The sequence below is a fragment of the Camelus ferus genome, chromosome 6 (assembly GCF_009834535.1).
Source record: "Camelus ferus isolate YT-003-E chromosome 6, BCGSAC_Cfer_1.0, whole genome shotgun sequence".
NCBI lineage: Eukaryota > Metazoa > Chordata > Mammalia > Artiodactyla > Camelidae > Camelus > Camelus ferus.
The window spans coordinates 75,091,037-75,116,736 of NC_045701.1; the positions used below are offsets into that span (position 1 = coordinate 75,091,037).

General features: G+C 34.7%; 1 protein-coding gene across 7 annotated transcripts in view; it reads right to left on the bottom strand.

The window, feature by feature from the left end:
- Window positions 1–25,700, bottom strand: part of CEP128 (centrosomal protein 128) — a 357,186-nt gene that overhangs the window by 295,964 nt on the left and 35,522 nt on the right. For all 7 annotated transcript variants that reach the window (XM_032482452.1, XM_032482451.1, XM_032482457.1 and 4 more), the window contains 2 exons: window positions 23,175–23,247; window positions 9,297–9,413 (listed from right to left, as the gene is read on the bottom strand). In XM_032482452.1, the coding sequence (XP_032338343.1) occupies window positions 9,297–9,413; window positions 23,175–23,247 (190 nt within the window). The remainder of the gene's footprint in view (window positions 1–9,296; window positions 9,414–23,174; window positions 23,248–25,700) is intronic.

Below are 25,700 nucleotides of genomic sequence, written 5' to 3' on the forward strand. Positions count from 1 at the left end.
TAGTGACATCTGCTGCAGCCATTAAGGAAAGCTGCCTTACAAAACCACATGGCTCTTGACATCTTTATGCCTATGCTTACTACTTCATCGTAGTCACTGAACAGGTCTGTGACTGGTTCTCCAATGCCTTTTCCTAGATCCCTAAAGGGAAAAGGTCTTTCTTTTCAGACATCCTCAAATTTCTTCTCTGTTTTTATTAGGTTTAGCCATTTATCTTGGTATATGCTTGTTTTTGTATTGCATCCCTCTCTTACAAAAACAAGTGTCTCCCTTTGAGGTCCAAGAATTTAGGAACAAAGACATCCCTCTTATCAAGACTGCCACCATGAACCAAGCCAACATCCTGGTGATGCAGCCCATGGACGCCACTGAGGCCTCCTTCCACTCCCATCTTTAAGGCTGCAGGGATGTCAGGGCCCCATAAACCCAGACAGACTGGCACAATTGGCAGAGACAATGCAACACCCCATTTAACAGGAAGTAGATATGGAAGATGAGCCCCTCGCCCCTGTTCCAAAGATATGTCACTGCCAATCTGTCAGTGGGGAATGTTGGGCCAACTGGCGTCCTGCAGAGTCCAATGACTCCCTTCCTAGGCTCTCAGATGTCTGACATTCTTCCCTGGGCATGTTTCCCCAGCAAACTAATAGCCCCAGGTAATGCCTAATCTCACAATAGCTCTGGCTGACTTGTTTCAGCCCACCTTATCAGAGTCATAGATCCCACCACCCTTCATGGACTCTAAACCTCTTACTTCACCTACAACCAATCAGAGACTTGCACACAAGCCGATCAGACACCTGTGATCCTACTTTATATAAAGGATCCCAACAACCAACCCTCAATGCCCACATAGGCACCTCTTGTCTGTGTGGACTGCTGTTGTCTGTAGCAGCGTAACTATTAAACCTTTTCTTATTCATAATAATAATAATAAAGAAATAAAATATCAACCTCTCTTGGCAATCTAGGAACAGATGGCAAGGTTCTTAATATGATAAAGAATGGCACTCAAAACCAGGAGCAAATACCATATAATAACATTTACACTTTAGAAGCATCTCAATAAATACAGGAATAAAGCAAAGATTCTTGCTATCTTTGCTTATATTCAACACTGAATTTGAGTTTCTAGCTAGTGCAATAAAGCCACAACAACAACAACAACAACAACAACAACAACAAAAAGAATTATAAAGAAAGAGATTAAACTGCTTTTAATTTCAAATGATATGATTATCTACATAAGACAATATGTCAGTAAAGCTACTAACAAATTATAAGAATAAGATCATTAAGCAAAATTGTTGGCTAAAAGAGCCACATATGAAACCAACTGTACTCCTATATACTACAAATAACCAATTAGAGATGCAATCAAAGAAAATATCCTATTCACAATAGAAAAATCATGAGTAATTCCTTACCTAGGAATAAGTCTAACCAAAGATGTACAAGACCTTTATACAGACAATTACAAAATATTATTGAAGACAATTAGAAAACACCTTCTCTTCAAATTAATCTATATATTTAGTACAATTACAATCAAATGCAAGCAGGACTTTTCATGGAACATGACCAGAGATTTTCATTATCATTTATCAAAATATAATGAAAGACAAATAATGTAGACAAAATGATATCAGTTCAGGAACAAACAGATCAATAGCAAAGCACACAGAATCCAGACAGGTATCATAAGAAACTATACAACTGAAATGGCATTTAAATCAGAGGGGAAAGAAGAAGTTATTCAAAAAAGATGCAAAGGCAACTATTAGTCATATAAGAAATAACTGAGATTCTTTCCTTCTGCCATTAAAAAAGTTAAAATCCTGGGGGAAAAAAACTCAAATAATCCAGTATTTTTAAAAGAGCAAAAGTTATAAATAGGCTATCTATACAGGCACAAATGCAAACTGCCAACAAGTATGTGAAAAGATGCTCAAATTCACTAATTGGGAATGCAAATAAATATAAAAATAAGTTAACACTTTATACCCATCAGCTTGGCAAAAATTAATAATTATAACCACGACTAATAGTAGGAATGTGAGAAAAAGGGCCACTTTCAACCATTTTGCTTAAAGAAACGCAGAAAGTTAGAGCCTTCTGGAGAACTACTCTGATGATCTGAACTGTAATAAAAGATCTGTCCATGGTAATAAAAGATTAAGTTGGAGCCACATCCACTAACTGGAAGAATTTCTGGGAAGTACCAGTGAGAAAAAAAAGCAAAATGCAGAAATATATATATATATAATGGGATCTCATTTTATTAAAATAAAAACATACCCAAAAAATCTATATATGCAGAGGTGTATATAGAGTACACACACACACACTTCTGTCCAGGATAATTAACAGCAGAAAGAAAGATATAAAGGGATGTATCTCAGGCTGTTTACACTGGTTCCTTTTTTAGGGAGTAGGGGTAGTGATTGATGATGAGAGAACAGAGGGGAAGAGACAGGGAGAAAAACGAGTCAAGCAAATAAATAAAGCTGCACTAAAAAAAGATAATGTTTGTATGGGCATTTATTATAGGATCACATTTAGTTATATGTTTGCTAGATCATATGTAAATATTTTTAATACTAAATATTTCATTAAAATTTTAAAAGGAAAGAACCATGTGAGAAATAAAACTAGTTAAACATTGGATCAAAACAATGCATGAATATGGTCACCACTCAATGCATTCAACAAATATTAAGTCCATACTATATTAAATGCTAGAAATAAAAAATGCTCAAAACAATTACAATTAAAAGAGACAACATATCAAGAAATGGTAATTAACAGTAATAATCTGAAACTTAAAAACCTCAACTCAAAATATATATCACCGGAAACTGGATAGTGAGGAGAAAAAAACCATCTTTGCGAAAGAAGGAGAAAAAGAGTCAATGGGATTAAGGTTTATTAAAAGAATAAAAAGTATGGCTCAAAATAAAGCCCAGATTTATCCTATACACACAGATTCATTCTATGAAGAACAAACACTAGAGCAGGAGTTTCTGAATTTTCTCTTGCTACACACATTTCCCCACGGAGTAGTACATGTGTGGTTGTCCTGGTGTGATACTCAGAGCTTTCACCCACTAGGTACCCTGAGGGCCTTGGTGTTGTCACCCTGCCTGTGTCACTCTCTGCCTACTACACTCACCTGGTCACCTAGACCTTACAGTGCACTAAATTCTAGAGTTCATATCCCAAGGATTGAGAAAATAATGTGCATCTCTGAGCTCTCCTTGCGCTTTCCATAGAGCTGATGTTCTGTTTATAAACTCTCATTTACTTGTAAATTCCACTGGTCTTTCTGGCCAGGGAGGCTATTGAGATGGTCGATGTGAGGGTGATTTAATGGGCATTATATAAAAGGCATCTAATAATATCAATGGGGATTGTATCAATATTTATTATAAAATAAATATGAGAAAATGTCAGGGATATCTACAAAAAGAGGGCATTAACTATGGTAACAAGAAGGCCAAGCAAAAGTTTCACAATTTAGCCTTGGAAAAGTAAGTGAAGGGGAGTCAATACTCCAGCAGCCTCAGAAAGGCCTCCATGTCTCCAAACCAAGTAGGGGAGTCTCACAAGGAAGAGCGGGAGAAGGGGTTAACAAGGACGTATTAACAACACTTGCCAGACTAGGATCTCCTCTAAACTGGCTCAGAAGTCTGAAGGGAGACGCTAAAGCTATTAGGAGGACATTAGGAAAACATTCTTGGCTTCAGTGGAAGCTTCTCCCTTAATGAGTCCAAACTAAATACATTAAAAAACAGTACCCAAGGCTTTTATTTGTTGAAGCAGCCATATTACTCAGCATTTCTGGAGCCACAATGACATTTCTGGGAAGGAATGAATAGCTATTTCTTTACTAGGTTTTTCACAATTGGTACAGATGCCAAAAGATGAAGGAAAATATTGGGGAAATTTTTATCAGTTTTTCTGCATATGACCTTATTTTATTGATGAGGCTCACATAATCTGATTTTTCCACAGAGCAAACTGGAAACCACTGAGCTCCCACCTTACATTTAATTTCTCACTTAGTTTTCACTATCTTCGATTAAGGTTCCATGCCTTGCCTGTCCCATGGGTTTCTCCATGATACGTTTTTAAACCTTAAAGCACCTGATTCCCCTTAGGTTATATGCAAGCACGGAGTATCCTTGGTGGGGCTAGATTAGGGAGCTAGCATTTTACTATGCTATGAAGTGGTCTGAAAAACAGATAAACCATTTATCTCATGTTTTTCATTTTATGTAACTTACCTGAAGATGAATAAGTCACATTTATTTTATAAGAAACAGCCAGAGAAAAAACAAGTCAGCAATTCCCAAGATGCCACAGCCAAGAGGTAGAAATTTAATCTAAGATTTTATGTAAATGTTGAACCTGCAGAAGAGTTTTGATTTGGGCTTAGAGTCTAAATACCACTTTCAAGTCCCTAGCACCCACCATTCCTACCTCACGCCACTAAATTTAACTAATCAAAGTTACCTTACTGTCAAATGTCTGATCAAAAGAAATGTGAAACATGACAAATGTACCCTAATGTTCAAACACACACTTGATTGTTTGTACAATGGTTCAACAAGGAAAAGAATGATGGTTCTAGGTTTAACAATATTTTAATTCAATTAGTAAAAGTTCAGAGTACTAGAATAATCATTCAAAATTTAAAAGAACTATGTGAGTAGTGCTGGAAAACTGGACAGCTACATATAAGAAAGAAATTAGAACATTCTCTAATACCATACACAAAAATAAACTCAAAATGGATTAAATACCTAAATGTAAAACCAGATACTATAAAACTCCTAGAGGAAAACATAGGCAGTACACTCTGACATAAATCACAGCAGTATTTTTTTCAAATCAGCTCCTAGAATAACAGAAATAAAAGCAAAAATAAACAAATGGAACCTAATTAAACTTAAAAGCTTTTGTACTGCAAAGGAGACCAGAAACAAAACAAAAAAAAACAACCTATGGAAAGGGAGAAAATATTTGCAAATGATGTGACCGACAAGGGACTAATTTCTAAAATACACAAACAGCTCATACCTTAATATCAAAAAACAAGCAATCCAATCAAACAATGGGCAAAAGACCTAAATAGACACCTCCCCAAAGATGACATCCAGATGGCAAGAAAAAGCACAGGAGAAGATGATCAATATCACTAATTATTAGAGAAATGCAAATTAAAACTACATCAAGATGTCCTCTCACACCAGTCAGAATGGCCGTCATTAAAAAGTCCACAAACGATTAACGATAGAGAGGGTGTAGAGAAAAAGAAACCCTTCTACACTGTTGGTGGGAATGTAAATTGGTGCAATCAATGGAGGACAGTATGGAGATTCCTCAAAAAACTAAAAATAGATTTATCATATCATCCAGCAATCCCACTCCTGGGCATATACCTGGAGGAAAATAGAACTTGAAAAGACACATGCACACCAATGTTCACAGCACCACTATTTGCAATAGCAAAGATATGGAAACAACCCAAATGTCCATGGACAGATGACTGGATAAAGAAGATGTGGTATATATATACAACAGAATACTACTCAGCCATAAAAAAGAATAAAATAACGCCATTTGCAGCAACAAGGATGGACCTGGAAATTGTCATTCTAAGTGAAGTAAGCCAGAAAGAGAAAGAAATATACCATAAGATATTGCTTCTATGTGGGACCAAAAAAAAGGGACACAAATGAACTTATCTACAAAACAGAAACAGACTCAGACACAGAGAACAAACTTATGGTTACCAGAGGGTAAAGGGGGTGGGAAGGGACAAATTGGGAATTCGAAACTTGCACCTCTTCAAGAGTGATGGAAATGTTAGCTATCTTGATTGTGGTGATGGTTTCACTGGTGTATACATCTATCAAAATTCATCAAAATGTACACCCGAAATATGTGTAGTTTACTGTACAGGAATCATACCACAATAAAGGTGTTTAAAAAATAGACATATATTTAAAAAGAGCTAAATGAAAAAAATATTATTGCACAACTAATAAAACATTCATCTCTCTAAAGAGACCTCTACTAAGATACAAAAACAATGTTGTTTAAAATGCAATACATAAGTTCTGAAGGCCCTTGAAGGTCCTTACCAAGTTAAAAGAAAAAAATCTGACATTCATGTGACATCACTAGCACACGAGCAGTTGAGGCTCACCAAGGGAAGTGGATCCCAGAGCATGCGCACAGCCCTCTTGCTTAGACCAGGAGGAAAGAAAAAAAAAAAAAAAAACAGAAAAGAGGGAACAATTCTTTAAAAACTCTAAAAAAAGAAGAGTGGCTTCCCTCAACCAATTTTCAAAGACCAATACTGTGATTTCATTGAATGGGAACAGATAAAGCCCCAAGCACCTAAGAACCTCATTAGATCACTTAGAAAAAAGCAGGCTTTAGCCAAAACCACAGATTGCCTCCCTGTAATACATTATACCTAGATATCCCTGATATCCTGGAATTTTTGATGACTGCTCCTAATCTTTTAACAACTTTTGAATGTCGTAATGTTCACTAACATTGAATTACACCTTTTAGGGAAGCAGAAAAACATAGCAGCTGGAAGTCCAGGCCTACGTACTCACCTAGAGATTCAATTTTTCACCAGAGCCAGAAACAAAATAGACCAATTACTATTATCATACAGTATAGATATTTCTGCATTTTTTAATACTGAAAAGAAAGCAAAGTGTTTTCTCTCCTTTAAACATGACCCTTCCAGAACAGTCTAAGCCACTTAACTTGGGAGTAGGAAAACGCATCAGCCTAAATTAATCCTTGCCAGTTTCCACTGTACTGTTTAATCCAAAACCACCTTGTAAAAGCATATAGGCCACCACTTATATTACAGTGACAAAATATGAAATTAAACATTTCTTATCAATGGTGATCCTCTATTGTACTGTCAGAGATGAAATTCCAAATCACTGCTCAAGCTTTTAGTCAAATTGACAATTACAATGCAAATATTCAAGCTCTGGTTTCTTCAAGAATAGGGGTGGGAAGCAATCTTCCTCTCCCTCTTTCTTTGTAATATTGTGCATTCTGCAGAGAGAGGAGAAAATAAGCACAGAAAATTTCTCTAATTTTCTCTTGCAGAAAAGAACAATTGTCTCCTCAGTACTATTCTTATGCTCACCAGATGCAATTTGCTTTCAGAACAAATGTATAAAAATCAAGGTTTAAAAAAAAGGCTACCCACATGCTGTATCTAATTATTCAACAAAGTATCCTCTTCAAAGTAATTACCAACTAACAAGGGTATGCTTCCTTTTGTGAAATGGAGGAAAAATGGAATTTTAGAAAACAAAAGCAGGTTTTTCTATCAGCTTACATAATAAAATTTCAGGGTTGCAATTTTTTCTAATTTTCAACTGGCATGTGTTCTAATACTTAAGAAAAATTTTAATCTGTCAATTTATAAGAGTTAATGATCTTCAAGCACAGATAAGTGCATTTGTAGAACATCACTTTTGGAGAAAATCACATTGTAAAAGAAAAAAATTCCTTTTCTTTTTAAATTGTTCGGTTTTTCTGCTGTTTCTAATTTTGTATACTCTATGTATAGAACTAAGAAACATTTAAAGGTAATTTCACAAATTAATTTTCTTATAAAGACAGTTACAAGACACAACCAATATAATAAAATGAGAATTCACAAATCTACACCAATATTAATGAATAAATTAACGGGTGGAGAAAAAGATAAAGCCCTTTCTTACAGTAGGAATCCAACTAATAAATGTAGAAGAAATGACAGTATTTTTTAAATCAGTGTTTAGAATCACTTACAGCAGTAACCATTTTACAAAAGAATCATCAACAGATGCTAAAATTTGTGGGTGAAAATATTATGAGAAATAGGCTATTTTCAAGTTTCAAAGAGTCTCCCAATAAAATAAATTATTAAACAGGTAAAATATAGTAACTTTGCAGTAGAGAAACCTGGCAAGCAATACCCTAATCAACATTCCATTTTCACCAAATCAACATTACATGCCTCCTGGTATCATATCCTGGGAGAAATGCAACACCATTTCTCTGGGTTTCCTGTCAAAAGTCTATCACCTGAATCTAGTCATGAGGAAAACTCAACAAACCTAAAAAGAAAGACATTCTACAAAATAACTGGCCAGTGTTCTGGAAAGTTGCTGAGATCACAAATGACAAAGAACAACTGACAAACTGTTCCAGATTAAAGGAGACTAAAGAGACATGATAGTCAAATGCTATATGTAATCCCGTATTGATTGTATCCTGGAACAGAAAAGAACTTTAAGTGACAAAATTTGAATAAAAACTATAGGTTAAAACATAGTATTGATCCAATGTTAATTTCCTGTGATTACAGAAGAGGATGTACACACCATATTATTTAGATTCAAAAGTATTTACAACTAGCTCAAAAAAGTTTAGATACACATATATATGGAAACATATATATATATATAAAATAAAGCAAGTCTGTAAAATATAAATACTGGGGAAGCTGAAGTAAAGGATATGCAGAAATCCTTTGTTTAATTTTTCAACGTCTTCTTTAGTCTGAAGTTCCAAAATTAAAAATGTTACCTAAAGGGTAAGTGACCTCCATTTTGAAATGCTTTGATGATAGTCTAGCCCAGGGGTCTGCAAATTTTTTCTATAGAAGGCCAGGCAGTCAATACTAATTTTAAGCTTTGTGGGCCATATGGTCTTTTTCATAACATCTCAACTCTGCCGTTCTGTCACAAAAGCATCCACAGGCAAACTGAAAATGAATGGGTTGGCTGTGTTTCAATAAAACTTTATTTAAAAAAATCAGCAATGGGCTAGATGCAGCCCAAAGGCCACAGTTTGCTGACCCCTGGTCTAGTTCACACCAAAGAAAATTAATCAGAATAATTATACTTTCAGTTCACATGTATTGAGCACATGCTGGATACTATGTTAAGTGCTTTACCTGCATTAATTCATTTATCCCTGCACCAGTCTGATTAAATAAATACTATAATTATTTCCATATTCCACAGAGGAAATGAGCCTGGAGAAGTTAAGGAACTTGCCCAAGGACTCACAGCTGTAGGCTCTGGGCTTAAACCAGACACCATCTTCACACACTGAACTATAACCAATATGCTGCACTTCTCATATGAACTGAACTATACTGAGACACGCAACAACTAAGGAACTATGATCATTTTAATAATGGCTGAATAACTATCCAAACTCAAGAATGACACTCTGAGAAGGTATTTTTCACCAACCTCCTGTAGCTGCAAAGAAATAAGTCCCAGCTGATCCTGACGTCTTTCCACCAGCTCTCTTTCTGTACGCAAATCTCTTTCTATTTCCTGAAGCCGTCGCTCCACCCGATCTGAAACCTTAACATGAACAAAGAGAAACAGTGACATTATGGAGCTGTTAGGCAAAAAAAAAAAAAAAGACTAAATTGAAAAGATATTTTATGCCAGATACAGCATTTCTAAAGCATTTAAGATAAGCGTGTTTGTAGAACTCTTTTCAATGACACTATTATAAAACAGGTCACAAATAAAAAAAAAATTGATGAAAAGCCGCAATCGAAAACAACTGTTAGTCTCTAATTGATCCAAACCGGGATCCCAAAAAAGCGCTTAAATTTTTCAAAGTATAATATAGCATGTCAAAAGATCAGAGTTGAACGTAATAAACTAGAAAAGAGTGCCCTCTGGTGAGTTAGAAGAAAAATACCAATGCCTACAACTACATGTATTACTCTATTAATGATAAACTCTACTATTTGGTTCTTTCTCCCTTTAATTATCTATAAGCATGACCTGCCTAGGAAGGTTTTGATATTTACGTGCAGCAAATAATTGAAAGGGCTTTTCATTTGCTTGTCAATCTTTTCTACTGTGATCTGCTAAAAATAAACCAGCTGCAAAAGATCAAAAACTAAAGTCAAGCTGAAAAATGTTTAATTGAGACTCTCTAAAATAAACATGAAAGAAATTTTCTGTCTGATGCAAGATTTTCCTTGCTAAAAGTTGTGCAAATTCAAACACACTTTACGTGTATCATTATATAGCCCCCTAAATAAAATATACACTATTTGACTAACTGTATATTTGGTGTAGGAGGATACAATGGATAGAAGACATTTGTATTTATTTAAGACAAGCAATAAATACACCTTTGTTACAAGAAATCTTATGCAACCAATCCTATAAGAAAAGTCCTGATCACAAGGAATCTTACTGGAGCAACAGTAATGTTCTAAACGGAATGATGGTAATAGTTGCGCAACTTAGTACATTTATTGAAAATCATTGAATTGTATACTTAAAGCAGATTAATTTTATGGTAAATTACACCTCAAATCAAATTGGTTTTTAAAAAGACACTGGTAGACATAAGTTTAATTATTCAATAAAAGCTGATCAAAAATATTCTATCATTTGCTTAAAAACAATTAAAATATTTACTATGATATTCACTGTGCTTTACCAAAAACTCAAAATACCCTTCAGTGTCAAGCTTCTAATGTAACTTAGCAATCAACTGTTAATATCCCAACAGTTTATGACTGTATCTGAAATAAATGCAGTACCTACTGGAATAGAAAACAATATTAAGAATAAATACTAAAAAACAAAGTTGTTAATTCATTCCATTTTTACAAAATAAAAATATTTTTATTGTTCACTCTGAATATAAAAAGTAATAGCAACACTTAGAATATAAATAACACAGAACACAGAAGCACCTCAAACACATTAGGATGGCTATTATCAACAAAATAGAAAACAAGTGTTGGGGAGGATGTGGGGGAATCGGAACCCTGGTGCATTGTTAGTGGGATGTAAAAATGTGCAGCTGCTATGGAAAATGGTATGGTGGTTCCTTAAAAAATTGAAAATAGCATTATCAGCTATTATGATCCAGCAGTTCCATTTCTACATATATGCCTAAAAGGTCTCAAAGAGATATCTGTACACTCATCTTCATAGCAGCATTATCCACAATAACCAAATGATGGAAGCAACTCAAGTTCCACTGGCAGATAAATGGATAAACCGAATGTGATTTATACATACAATGGAATATTATTCAGCCTTAAAAAGGAAGAAATTCTTACACTTGCTACAACATGAATAAAACTTGAAGACATCATGCTAAATGAAAAAAGCCAGAAACAAAAAGACAAATACTGTATCATTCCACTTACATAAAAGAACCTAGAGCAGTCACACTCATAGAAACAGAACACAGAATGGTAGTTGTCAGGGGCTGGGGTAGGAATAATAGAGAGTTGTTGCTTAATGGGTATAGTTTCAGTTTTGCAGATGAAAGAGTTCTGTATTTGGCTGCACAACAATGTGATTATACATAACATAAAATCTGTTAATACCATATATCTGGATAAAAACAATGTTAAATATTTTGTTGTATACTTCTAGTAATTCCTCTATGCATATATGTGCATTTACTAGTCAAACACATCCATTTCATCTACATTTTTTAAAAAAAATTAGGTGTTATACATAGTGTTTCATAAAATTTTTTCAGTTTATAATTTTTTTTTTTTTGCAGTTCACATATCCTGGACAACTTTTCATGGCAACAAATCTACACCCTCATTCTTAACAAAGGCACTGTTCTCCATAATTGATTAAAATAATTCCCTGTTGATAATGGAATAACATTTATTGATTTTTCCTGGTATATGCTGTGACAAATAGTCCTGTATAAGATCATTTTTGTCAACTCAAGGCCATTTTTGTAAATTCAAGATACAATCTTTAAGTGAAATTACTGAATCAAAAGAATGAATAAATTATAAAAAAAATAAGCACTTGAAAGAATTCTGAATTTTCACTGAAATCTTTCACTCTAAAAAGAAAACTGAGGAGATGAAGTAAGGTCCTCACACAACAAATTAATGAGAAAAATAAGCCCAGTACAAGTCCCCATTTCTAGCAGTATCTTGTAATTCCCAGGTCCATTTTCACACATTCATTCAATAAGCATACATGGGCACTAAATTGGTCCAGCTTTACACTAGGCAGAAGCTAGGGATACAGCAATACACATGATGTATTCACAGACCCCACCTTCAAATAGCTTCTATCTGTTGAAGACTGATGGTGAATGAATAGTTAGAATTTCTCTAATTAAATTCAGTGAGTTGAATGACTTCTATATTTCAGGAAGGCTATGCCTATTAGCATCCTATCAAAATGAAAGCAGTTCAAGTAACCAAATACTAAAATCAAAATCCAAGATTATTTGGATATTATCTACTCTACCAGCATACATGTCATGATGCAGAGTTACTATATCTGGAGGATTCTTCCTCAGTTTTGAAATAATGTTTGTGTTAAGCGGCTTCTGGCGTGGTTTCAATGGTCTCTGCTCCCTGGTATTCATGCACTGGTGTAATTTCCTCCTCTTGGGTGTGGGCTGGCCCTAGTAACTTCCTTCTAATGAACAGAATCAACAAAAGTGATGAGACATCACTCTCATGATTAGTTTACAAAAAATTATGATTTTCATCTTGCCAGCATGTTCTCTCTCATTTTCTCCTTCTCCCTCTAATGAAGCAAGCTGCCATGTTGTGAGACGCTCTATGGAGAGGCCACGTGTCAAAGAGACAAGAGAGGCCTCTGACCAATCATGATGAACTGATGCTCCAATCCAATAACCTACAAGGAACTGAATGAGGGAGGAAGCAGATCCATTTTTGTCAAGCCTTGGAATGACTGCAGCCTGGGAGACACCCAGAGCCAAAGGACCCAGCTAAGCCACATATGTTTCCCTAACCTACAGAAACTGTAAGATAATAAAAGTTTTAAGCCAGTAAGTTTGGGGAAATTTGTTATGCAGCCATAGATAGATAATTAACACAATTTTAAAATCTGTTTTCAAATAAATCTTTATCCAAGAAATAGTCTGATGAAGGAAAAAAAAATATTATATATATATAATATTCTCCACTCCACAAAATTTCTATCCATTGCATAGAATTTTGTTCTCCATTTCAAAATATTACAACCCTCTATTTCTTCCATGGTAAAAGAATTTTTAATTTGACAGGTGGCCTCTCTCTGGCCTCTTCAGCTGCTAGCTGGCCATGTGACTTAAATATTGGCAAATGGGATACATGCATAAGTGTCATGACATCTTCCAGAAACTATCCATAAGGGATAGCACATAGGCACCTTTTGCTCTCATACTCATCCCTTCCTCTGTCATGCTGCCTAGTATAAAAATACTGCCATCTTAGACCATGAAGTTGAGGCCAGAACAGCAGAAAAACAGGAAGAGCATGACAGGAAGAGCCAGAATCCGTTCAATACTGTACATCAGTACATGGCACACCACAAGCGACCCTGAACTCCCTACCTGAGACTCTTCCACAAGGGAGAAATAACTTGTCTTTTTTCCAATCACTGTTTTGGGGGGTTTTCAGTTATTTACAGTTAAAACTGATCTTAACTAATAGAAGCACTGAGTGAACCAGAAGACACTAAGCAAACAGAACCACTGTCTCATACAGCCATTGCAACATGGGAAGATAATATGCTGCTCTGTTTTAGTCAAGTCTGAAGAAAACCGTAAGTTGTAAAAACGAACAGACATTATAGCTAGTCAGCACTGAGAAAAATAAAACATATACACAAACTAGCATGACTGGAAATGAAGAAACACAGGAAGTACTTTATGAATTTCAACAGTGGTAAAATTATAATCACCCTATAAAGCCACCAAAGTATCTACAGACCCAATCATCCAGATAGATCAATATGCTCAAAATGCTTTCCTTTTTCTACTGCTAATACACTGAGTCACCCAGCTCCAGCTAAGCCAGTAATAACCAAAGACCTAAAATATACATTTGGATATTCTAGTGTTTTCTGTGTCTAGTCTTTCTCATCTATTTCTATGTTACATTTCTGTATCAGTTAGGGTACAGTCTAGGCTCTTTCAAAAAGATCAAATACACATCAGCTCAAATAAGATAAAAGTTTCTGTCTCATATTACAGCCCAGAAGAAAAAGCAGGGCAAGCTGGCAGGCCACTCTGCTCCCTAAGGTCATTCAGAGATTCACATCTCTCCATCTGTTGCTCCACCACCCCCAGGTCATTATCCGCATCTGCATGGTAAGCTGGGTCATGCTACATCCCCGTTTTAACCCACATAAAGAGAGAGTAAGTTCCGGACAAGTGGCTTTGTTTTCAAGAAGACAACTCAGAATTGCACCAATTGCTTTTGCTCATGTTTAGTCACATGGTCACAAATTAGCTGTACAGGAAAACTGAGAAATGTCATCTCCACCTGAGTAACCAGGTGCCTGGATAACTGCTGGGAGTAGAGAGGGGGCTGATGAGGGCAGGAATGTGGGAATTTGATACTAATGGGAAGAAAGAACTCAATATTAGGGGCCAATTAGAATTAACATAACTTCAACATATATATTGGGGTTCTTTTGGTGGGGGGTAATTAGGTTTATTTATTTATTTACTCTTAGAGGAGGTACTAGGGATTGAACCCAGGACTTCACACATGCTAAGCATGCACTCTACCACTTGCGCTATACACTCACTCCTCATATTGTTATTTTAAGGTAAGCCACCTTTCATCCTTTTTGGAAAAGAGTAAGATGAATGCTAACTCTCAGATGAAAGTATTAAAAGAGGACATTTAAAATACAAATTATAAAATTAAGCAATATGTAAAAAATTAGAGACAACACATAGACTTTAATCTTGTACATTTACTTCTATAAATTTATTCTACCAATTTATTTTCCCATATCAAAAAAATGGTACACATACAAGGTCAATAACTGCAGTGCTGTGTATAAAAGCAAAAGATCAAAACAAACTAAATGTTCATCAATATGAGACTGGTTAAATAAATTACAGGACATTCATTCAACGGAATAGTTTAAATACTAGAAGAAAGGAATTAGAAAGCTCATTAGATGCTAATATGGAATAATCTTAAATCTCAAAAATATATTAGTGAAAAAGGCAATACACAGAACAGTGTGTTTATTATGCTAACTGCTACCAATTACATAATAAAAAAAAACAGGATACAGAGGCCTCTCTCAAAGTGGTCACATTCAACTGGAGACTTGAATGACAAGAGGGAACCAGCCATGCATAAAACTGGGAAAAGAAAAGAGAAGCCAGTGCCAAGATCCCATTGTAGGAATGAGTTTGGCAAAATCAAGGTACGTAAAGAAAGCCAGATAATATAGGTATTACAGGCTATGGTAAGAAATTTGAAACGAAAAGCTCAAGTAGAGTTTGAAAGAGCATGGGAATAATTCACCGTGATGGCAATTTTTGAAAATCAATCGGCACAGACACTGTCAGCACAGACAGGGGCAAATGTAGGAGGCTAGAGACCAAATCCAATGCAGTCCATTGCAGTGAACTCAATACAAGTGACTGAACAGAAGTATTAGGCAAAAGTAAGTAGAACTGAGCAAGATTTCAGAAATAAAAAGGACAAGATTTGATAATGGACCAAAAGTGTAGTATGAAGAAAAAGATCTAGAGTGAACCCTAGGTGACCCTGGATGGACTGTGATGTCATTTCCTGAGATGAGGAAGACCAAAGGAAAAGCAAGTAAAAACAGTTCTCAACAGAAGTGCACGGAGTCTTTGTACCTAACAACACGGCATATATTCATAACTTTTGAGTGATGAGATAATTTCCAATAACAAGAATTATTTTGAAGACTGCATTTATTATTGGCTCCTCACATTGATTTTCTATTTCTGAGACCTAAGGGAAAAATATTAACAGTATCACCTAACAGTACAAAATTCATTTTTATCAGAGTGCATCTTAATCAAATGTACTGTTAAGTTGTAGCAAGAAGTCCTAAATATCTAAATTTAGTTATAAAAAATAGCAAAATAACAAAAATCAAAATTAGAATCGCTTTTAAAGTTAGTATTTAATGAAAGGAGGTGAAACAAAAGCATTCTATTTATGGGATGGTATTCTGGCTTTTCAATATGTTGATTCTTCAGATCTTTAACAATGTCTGCTGGTTTAAATTCATTTCGGTAAATATTTATTATACATCCTGCTGTTGTGATCTATGCAATAACCATCTTATCCTCAATGCAGTGTTGAGAAAATTCTTAGAGTTTGAATAATGATCAACTCTTCCAGAAACAGCCAGATCCACGTTTACATTTTTAATTTAAATAGTGACCCTCTTATAGAAATAAAAACAAAATTGAGTGGGGAGGGCATAGCTCAGTGGTAGGGTGTGTGCTTAGCATGCACGAGGTCCTGGGTTCAATCCCCAGTACCTCCATTAAAAAATAAACCAACCTAATTACCTCTCCCCTAATTAAAAAAGAAAAAAACCACAAACGTAAATAAATAAATAAATAAATAAAATTGGCTTTTTCCTCCATAAATAATCAAACTTAATATGGACTCATATCACACTCAAAGGGTAAAGACTAGACAACTAATGAAATAAAATTTCCCCTGTGGTATGAGACCCACAAAATATTGACTGCTTATTATCACGATTAAGTGTTAATAGGAAGTATTTTCCACAAAGTCATGCTATAAATAACTCATTTCCAATGGGTACTTTGATAAAAAAAACAAAAATCTATGATTCACAAAGGGAGTAACAAATTAGATCTTGGCATGTATGACAGCAACCCATACTTTTGCCTCTCAAAGAAAAATGTATTCTATAAACTTTCAAGATATATTCTAGTTACTGAGAAAATGCATGATAAACAACTATAGCCTGAGAATAATGCACAATAAATGTGATTAACAGTGGTTACCAAAAGAAAATGGAATTGGTGAGAGATAGGGGCAGTCATTCATTTTTCTTTATGTATTTGTACAATATTTAAAAGTTTTTCACAGTGAATGTGCATCACTTTGGTAATTTTATTTTAAACTTAAATCTGGAGGGGGAAACAGCTGCAGCCTCTGAGAAATTTAATGCTCAAATAACAGAACTGCATCTTCCCTGACAGCATGCTATCATGAATTCACAAATACAACACAGTATGTCAAACAGTTATAAAATGTAAATGTTGACTTCAATTGGAATAAGTGAGTCACAAAATCTTTATTAAGCCTTGTACAAACTGAAAGTAAACAGCATGTGGCCTTTGGAAGACCTTCTAAAATTCAACAATATTCTTTTTAAGTTTTGCAGTAGACAATTGTTTCTTAATCAGAACTACATACACCCACACGAGGTTTGAGATACTCTGTACAGTCATGAGACAACCTTACTTTAAAAGCAAATTACAGAAAGCATAAAACAACCTGATGTGAGGGACTAGTAGATGAGCAATTCAATCGAGTGCACAATTAGGTGTGTATAATTTTCCAGGTTTTGGCAATATGAAAGGATGTGTCCTGATGAGCTGGGCATGCTGGACAGTTGGGTAAACAAGCAAGTTGTGTAAATCAGCTATGCCAGTGAGCTAATAAGCACTAGTGAGGTGTGACATCCAGTTGTACAATCATAGCTTTATCTGATGTGGAGTAATTCCTGATGCATGGTAATGATGGTATGAAAGAACACACGCTTTCTTTGAATTCAGCTGTTAACTCTGAGCTCAGTGGTTATAATTTAGACCTACATTAACACTCTCAACTATGTAAATAGTACTTGCTAGCTTTACTTGCTATATAAAAAAAATAAAAATAAAATAACTCAGCTCATTATGCGCTCTCTTGTAAAACAGTGAAAAAACCCAGCACTTCAAACTCCAAACATAAACCATCCCACCACCTAACAATGTCAAAAGCCAGCATGACAGTACAGCTGGCTATGTCCACAGCTTACTCAGATCTACAAGGATCTCAACAGAATATTGAGGGTATCTGAGTTTGGATCAAAGCCCTTGTTACTAGCATGCCCACAGGTTGTACACCTATGTAACAAGTAAAGGAAGCCTCTTACAACAGCTGAAAAGCCTGATATATTCATGTTCATTAGAAACAGCACAGTAATGAAGTCTGACATACACAAAAAGATTCAGGAAGTGTCGCTTCAAAAAATAACAGACTAGATAATTCAGACCATTCCTTCCACTGAAAATAATTTAAATAGCTAGAAATAATATTTTAAATGAATGTCCGCTTTAAGGCATCAGAAAGCAAAAAAGATAAAGACATATGAGACCACGATGCAGAAAAAGAAAGAAACCCAGAGAGGGTGTTCTAGCTTTTCTCCCTGTAGTATCAGCCAATTTCAGAAAAGGCAGCAGAGACACTGAGAAGCTGAACAGTTTTTAACAGACGTATTGAGTTAAAGGGGAAAAACTGGAATTGAGAGCCTTTCCAAGGAAAGGGGGCCCTAGTTAAACACCCCCCACCCCAAAAAACAACTCAGCCTTTGGGCTGGAATCCTAAAGGACTGTACACTAGCAGTAAAGATGAATCAGAAATAGCTGAAACCTGGCACTGAAGTTTAATACTGAAATATCTCAACAAAAAATGATAAGGTAACTGATGATTGCCATGGCCCTAACCTATAACAAAAAGCAATTATGTCCTTTCATACATGATAATGATCAAGTTATCTAATGCAAGTTTTCTTCAAAGAAAATAAAACACATTTTCTGTCAAACAAAAATAACTGGACAATCAAAAAAAACAGTAGGAAAAAACAATGTGATTAAACTCCAAGCAAAATAAGAGATAATAGAAATAGAAATAGATCTATAGAAGATCCAGATAATGGAGTTACAAGACACAGATACACAGATTGAGGATATTGGCAAAGAACTACAAAGTAAAAAATATATAAATGAAATATGTAGTAACTGAAAGTAAAAATTAGTGGATGGGTTTAGTAGATTTAATTCAGCTGAAGAAAGTAACTAAAGAATGGAGAAACAAGGAATAAAAAATTATAAAAATGAACATAAGAGATAAAAGGGATAGAGTGAAAAGTCTAATAGTACATGAAATTTGAAGTCCAAAAAGAAAAGACAGAGAATGAGGTAAAAGTAATTTTTGAAAAGATAATGGAAATATAACATCAAACAACAAATCAAAAGAACACAACTAAGCTCATGATGGTAAAACTGCAGAAAACCAAAGACTAAGAGGAAAAACTCAAAAGCAATTAGAGAAAAATATCTATTATCATGCAAAAAAGCACCAATTAGACTAACAGCTGACTTCTCAACAGAAACAACGAAATCCAGAAAATGATAAAATGGTATCTTCAAAGTACTAAATGGGGAAATACTAGCCTATCTATAATTTTATATCCAGTGAAAATCTCTTTCAACATTTCAACACACTTTCAGACAAGTATAAAGAGGATGGATCTATAACCAGAAGACCCACTCTAAATAAAATTCTAAATGGGATTCTTTCAGGTATATGCAGATTCACTCTAAAGGCAATTTTAAAGTATGTTCCCAAGGCATATGTGGAATCTTAGAGATGCAGAAAGGAATGAAGAAAGTAGAAAGATACGTAAAACAAAGAGTAAATATAAAGGTAAATCTAAATGAATTACTTATGAAACAATAACAGTAATGTCCTGTGTGGCTCAATTAAATACAGAATTGAAATACATGATAACAGCAGAAAAGTGGAGAGTGAGTTTACTGGAGTTAAGAGTGTTCTGAGATCCCTGCATTTGAGGGAGAGCTGAAAGTGCTAATGTATACTAGATTTGATAAGTTAAGGATGCATGTTTTAATCCCTACCTTAGCCATAAAAGAACAACAAAATAAGGTATAACTACCAAGATAATTAATAAGGAAATTAGAAAAACGAAAGCTAATAAATCCAAAGGATAGAAGAAGAAATTTTAAACACGTAATATAAGTGGAACCAATAGAAAGCAAATAGTAAGATGGTAGATTTATACAAACTAAATCAGTATTTACATTAAATGTAAAAGGGTAAATCTCCAAATAAAAAACAAAGATTGTTATATTTTTAATGTTAAATGACCTCTATAAAATAGTATAAAAATATCAAATAGACCAAATCTTATAAACAATGTATTAAATATAAGACCTCCGGATTAAAAAAAAACTACAAAAAATTAAGAAGGATTTGCTATGCTCATAAATTGGAAAACTCACTATTGTAAAGATTTCTATTCTCTTCAAGTTGATCTATGGAAACAAGGTAATCCAAACAAGATCCCAGCAGCTTTTTAAATAACTTCACGTTGATTCTAAAATTTTTACAGAAATACAAATAGTGAAAAACACACAAGACAAGCTTGAAGAACAAAGTAAAAGGACTTACTCCACCATATCACAACTTATCATAAAGCAACAGTAATCGAGACAGTATAATAGGAGCACTGGGACAGACAAATTAACTGGATGATTGAACAAAGAGTCCAGTAACAGATGCCTACACATATGACCGTTCGATTTATGACCAGGATGCAGTGTAAAGTGGTGGGGAAAAAGGTGGCCCTTTCAATATATGAAACTGAATCAACTGGATATCCAGAAAAAATGTATGACCTCTACTTCACATGAGAAACAAATACCATTTCTAAGTAAATATTAGATCTTAATGTGAAAGGTAAAAAATTTGCTTCTAGAAGATTATATAAGAGAATATTTTCATGATCTTAAGACAGGGAACAATTTCTTAAACAGCTCAAAAAAGCACTAACCACAAAGAAAAAATGGAAAAGTAAACTAGATTAAATTTTAACAGAAGACCCCATTTAAGAGAGTTTTAAGAATAAGAACAAACAGCAGTAGCATAGGAGACAACATTTGCAACACATATCACTGACCAAGTGCTCATATACAATATATAAAAACCTTCCATAAATCTAAGCAATCCAATAAAAAAAGTGGGCACAAGAAGCAAACTGGAATGTCAAAAAAGAAAACAGCCCATAGCCAACAAACATATGAAAAGATGCTCATCATCGTTAAGTAATCATGAAAATGCCAATTAAAACCATGATGAAATACCATAAGCACCTAACACAATGGCTACTACTGAAAGACTGATAAAACCAGGTCTTCGGAGAGATGAAAGAACACAATTTCTCACACGCTAGAGGGAGTGTAAATGAGTGCAACCACTTTGGAAACCTGTTAATCGGTATCCACTAAATTTGAAGGCACCTCACAATTTGCACTCTATGTTATATACCAACAGAAATGCTTGCACATGTGCAATAATAAGACTGGTAATAGTAGACTATTTGTAATAGCCCAAAATTTGAAATAATTCAAATATCATAAAATGTCAAAATATATTGCGTTATATCCAAACAAATGCTAAAGAGCAATAAAAATAAACTGCAAGTCCAAGACAGATCACCCAGATATACTGCCATCATGATGAGCAAAAGAAGCCAGACACACAAAAAAACATGCCCTAGAAATATGATTCCATTTATATAAAAATTTCAAACAGGCAAAATTAATCTATACAGTTAAAAGTCAAAATAGTGGGCAAGGAAGGAGAAATTAGTGACTGGGGGGGAATGAGGAGGCTTCTTGTGCATTGGTAATGTTCTATTTCTATATCTGAGTGGTGGTTACATAGGCGTGCTCACCCTGTAATAATTCATCAAGTGATACATTAATGTGTGTACTTGTCTGTAAGTACATTATACCCTCAAACTTTTTAAATTAAAAATAAGGGGAAAAAACAAAAAGACAAAGCCTCAGCAGGTCCCTTGCCAAGTTGCAGGTTCCACTCTAGAATTTATGAGACGAACCAGAGGATCATTTAGTAAGTTACTAAGGACCTTGGAGCTACATTGTAAAAAGTGTGCTTTCAGCACCTATTTATATAGTATGTAAATCAGACAATGGTACAGATTTCTTGCTGTGTGACCTACTGCAATTAAATAAGAAAGGTATCAATCTGTTCATCTCAGAAAAAAAACTTTTTTTTGAAGTATACAGTATTTTAGATATTTTAGACTGGTACAGTTTAAATCGAAGATGCCCTTGGTATGTCTGGAAAAATCTAGGACTTTATGTAAAAAAAAAAAAGAAGTATCCCATATCCTGATCACACATTAGATGCCAACTCATCACACGCTAACTGCAAAGACTTTGTCTACTTCAACAGAAGCGGGGCATTATATCTTCATCTCTCTGGGGCACTTCACAAAGATATTAGCACCAAAACACAAGAGGGAGATGTTTTTATGTGGCCAGGGGCTCATTTATATTTTTGAAATGCACAAACTTCACTCAAGGAGAGTAGCACCTAAGTTGATCACTTTGAAAAAAGAGCATATCCAACTCTTAGCATATGTGGGCCAATAAATTTAAACTCCAAAATAAACTCAATATATCCATGTAAGGAACTGTAAACACAGTGACAACTGGAGAAAAATAATTAGGAAACTCTCAGTTTGAATAAAACAGGTTAAGAAAAGAAAATTCTGCTACCATTCTTGTCTTAAAAAAACAAAGATACTATGGGAAATGAATGAATACATACTTATTTACTTCAGGAGCAATGTGTAACAGTTAAGTGACAATTTCTATTGACGTTTTTACCCTAAAAAAACTGATGATGCAAAGAAATGGACACTTGTATGTACTTCATTTTTAACTTTAATTCCAGCAAGAATAATGATTTGATAAAAAGAAACCGATGAATAATGAGTATCAACAATCTAAGTTTGAGATAATAAAACTTGAGAATCAGGGTTTTTTCAGTCAGCACCATGTCAAACAAAAACTGACAGCAAGGAGTCTTTGCAGCAACTGTGATTACACGCTTATGTGAGCTGACCTGAAAATACTTAATGGGGAGAGCTACAGAGTCACTAGCAAAAAATTCTTTATTTCTCAAATATCATTTAATAAGAGCCACAAAAATCACTGAGTCAATGAAATTTAAAATATCTTTCAAATATTCATAACAAACTCTAAAAATTAATTCTGTCTCTAGTATAGATATATTTATCAAACTGTAAATATTTCAAAGTTGAATACCTAAAACTCATGAACATTTTATAAGAGGTGCAAGAACATATCTTTGGACAAAATTGCATATACCATCCAAAAAGTTAAACTCTACTAAACTTCTTTGGGATTATGACTGGCTCAACCACTCTCTCTACCAGCTGCATATGAAATAAAACTTTTTTTTTTAGTAAACAAAGAGATCTCACCACTTCTTGTTTCTGGGCTTCATTAAGTTTTTCAGTCAATTCTTCCAAAGCCCTTTTTGTTTCAGCATCTGACCTACACAAAGAAAGAAAAATATTTTATATTAGCTATTTGAGGAAATATATATAATTTGTGAAATTTACATCATCATAATATGTTATCACATAATACTCTGCTGCAGTGGTTCTTAAGTGTTAGCCAATATATGAAACACCCAGAGGGCTTGTTACAAATACAGACTGCTGAATCAGCAGATCTGCCATGGAGCCGAAGAATGTGCATTCCTATAAATTCCCAGGAGATGCTAATGCTACTGGTCTGGGGATTACACTTTGAGAAACAATGTTATACTGGCCCATATATACCTTCAATATATACCTTGTTTATACCTTCAATAAACAAATAGGCTGCAATATCTCCCATTTTGAATTAAGAAGAATGGAAGAGGGAAGGAGAACAAAACTCCTGATCTCACATCCTCTCTAGCAATTTGTAATCAAATTACATCAGAGTGTGCTGTACAAACTCTGTCCTCACTAACTTACCCCCCATTATCTTTTTTCCCATTTAATTAATAACATACCATTAAAAACATCAAATAGTACAAAAAAACTTACAAAGAAAAGCAAAGCCCTTCCTGTCTCACTCTTCCTTTCCTCTGGTTCCACTGCCCAGTGGCAACCATGTTCAAGGATTTACATTCTTAATTCTGTTGCTGGTTACCTCCATTTTCAAGTGTTTTGAAATGTTTAGCTTACTCACACTCCTCTCCAATTTCAGACAAATTTATTATTACTTTTAGTTCTTCTATTGGCAATCTGTGTAACTTACTTAATGTATTTATACCCCTTATGAATTACTCCATCGTAGAGAATTGACGCTTTTTGTTTACATTCTATCATGCTCACATTTTAATCAGCTTTCTACTTGGATCAACTTCTTGTGCTTCTGTTTTTTCCTAGAGTTTCCCATTATTTCTGGCCATTATATGGGCCTTATTTATCATATAATTGGTATTTTTTTCCCACTTATTACTGAATCATCTATTAAGAATTTACTCCATTCTTACTGACTACATTCTTCTCAAAAGACACTTCCTGCTCTCACTTAGAGTAAATATCTCCTGGGCCTGCTCTATGTCTATCATGTTGGGAATTTCTTTCACTGACATTCTGGGTTAGTTTCACTATTTCTTGTAACCTATATCTTCCTCTTTCTTGATTACCATTTTATTTTACTTGTATGTCCTTAGGTAATTTCCTGGGAAAGAAGTGACCTTAAAAGGTAAATTTTCTAAGTCTTTAAACCTCAGAAAAGTGTCTTTACTTGTACTTCTTTTTTAGCTTTTGTGGTTCCATGTGCTGCTGGATTTCCCACATCTCACTGGCTGTTCGTTCTCAAGCCAGCTCCTCTTTTTGTAGGAGACTTCTGCATGCTGGAATTCTTTACCACTCAGCCCTGTCCTTGATGCTTTCCCTACAGTTTCTCTCTAGATACCACCCATTTCCATACTTCCAAATGCTACTTCTATACGCCAACCACTCTTAAATTTCTCTAACAGACTTTTCCTTTGAGTTCCAGAGTAAATACCCAGCTGTGTATTTTACATTTCCACCTGGATGTCTCACAAGCATCTCAAGCCTAACATATCCAAGGCCAAACTCTTAATTTCTATACCTCAACTACCGTCACAAGTCTCTGTACTTCAGAAATGGAATAACCATCTATTCAGTTACTCAAATCAGAAATCTGAGGGTCATCCTTGGTTTATTCTCTGTTACCCCTCATATCCAATCCATTGCCAAGTCCTAGCTCTTCAGTCTCCAAAAAAAAAACATCTTGAAACATCCTCGTCCATTGTGTCCTTGCCATAATCCTGGTCAAGCCACCATCTTCTCATGCTAATGCAACAGTCTTCTAATTTGCCCGCCTCAAAGCAATGTCTCATGTGGCATCCAAAGCAGGTGAGTTCTGAATTAAACTTTATTTAATCCTTTCTGAAAGTCTGGTTTCCAGTGTACTTTTATGATTCATTGTGTCTTTTGCAATGAATGTCAAGAAAAAAATTTAATTAGTAATTAAATGAGAATATTAACCTTTCTGAATCACATACGAAGTTAAACCTAATGACTTCATACACAGTATTTTTATAAACATGAAATTAAGAATTGTGGTACAAGTAAAACAGAACTGGATCCTAAAATCTTCCTCATCCACAATGTTAAGCCACTAAACTTCACAAGAAATTTGACTCCTATTTGGGATTAAATGAAGTTTCTCTGCCTTACACATGCCTCAAGGTCACAAAACTGTTACCAGATGGTACCAGCATACAGATCAGAAGATTCCCAGTCCACTACTGCATGTCCAAACGACCACTGAAACTGGTCAGCTAAAACCATCCCGGCAATTTCCCCTGTATCTTATTACACCTAGTGCTTCATTTGTTTCTTTCTTTCCAGTGTGGAAAAGTTACATAATAAAGCCACTCCAAGAACACACTATAGTAGAATGTTAATGCCAGTCTG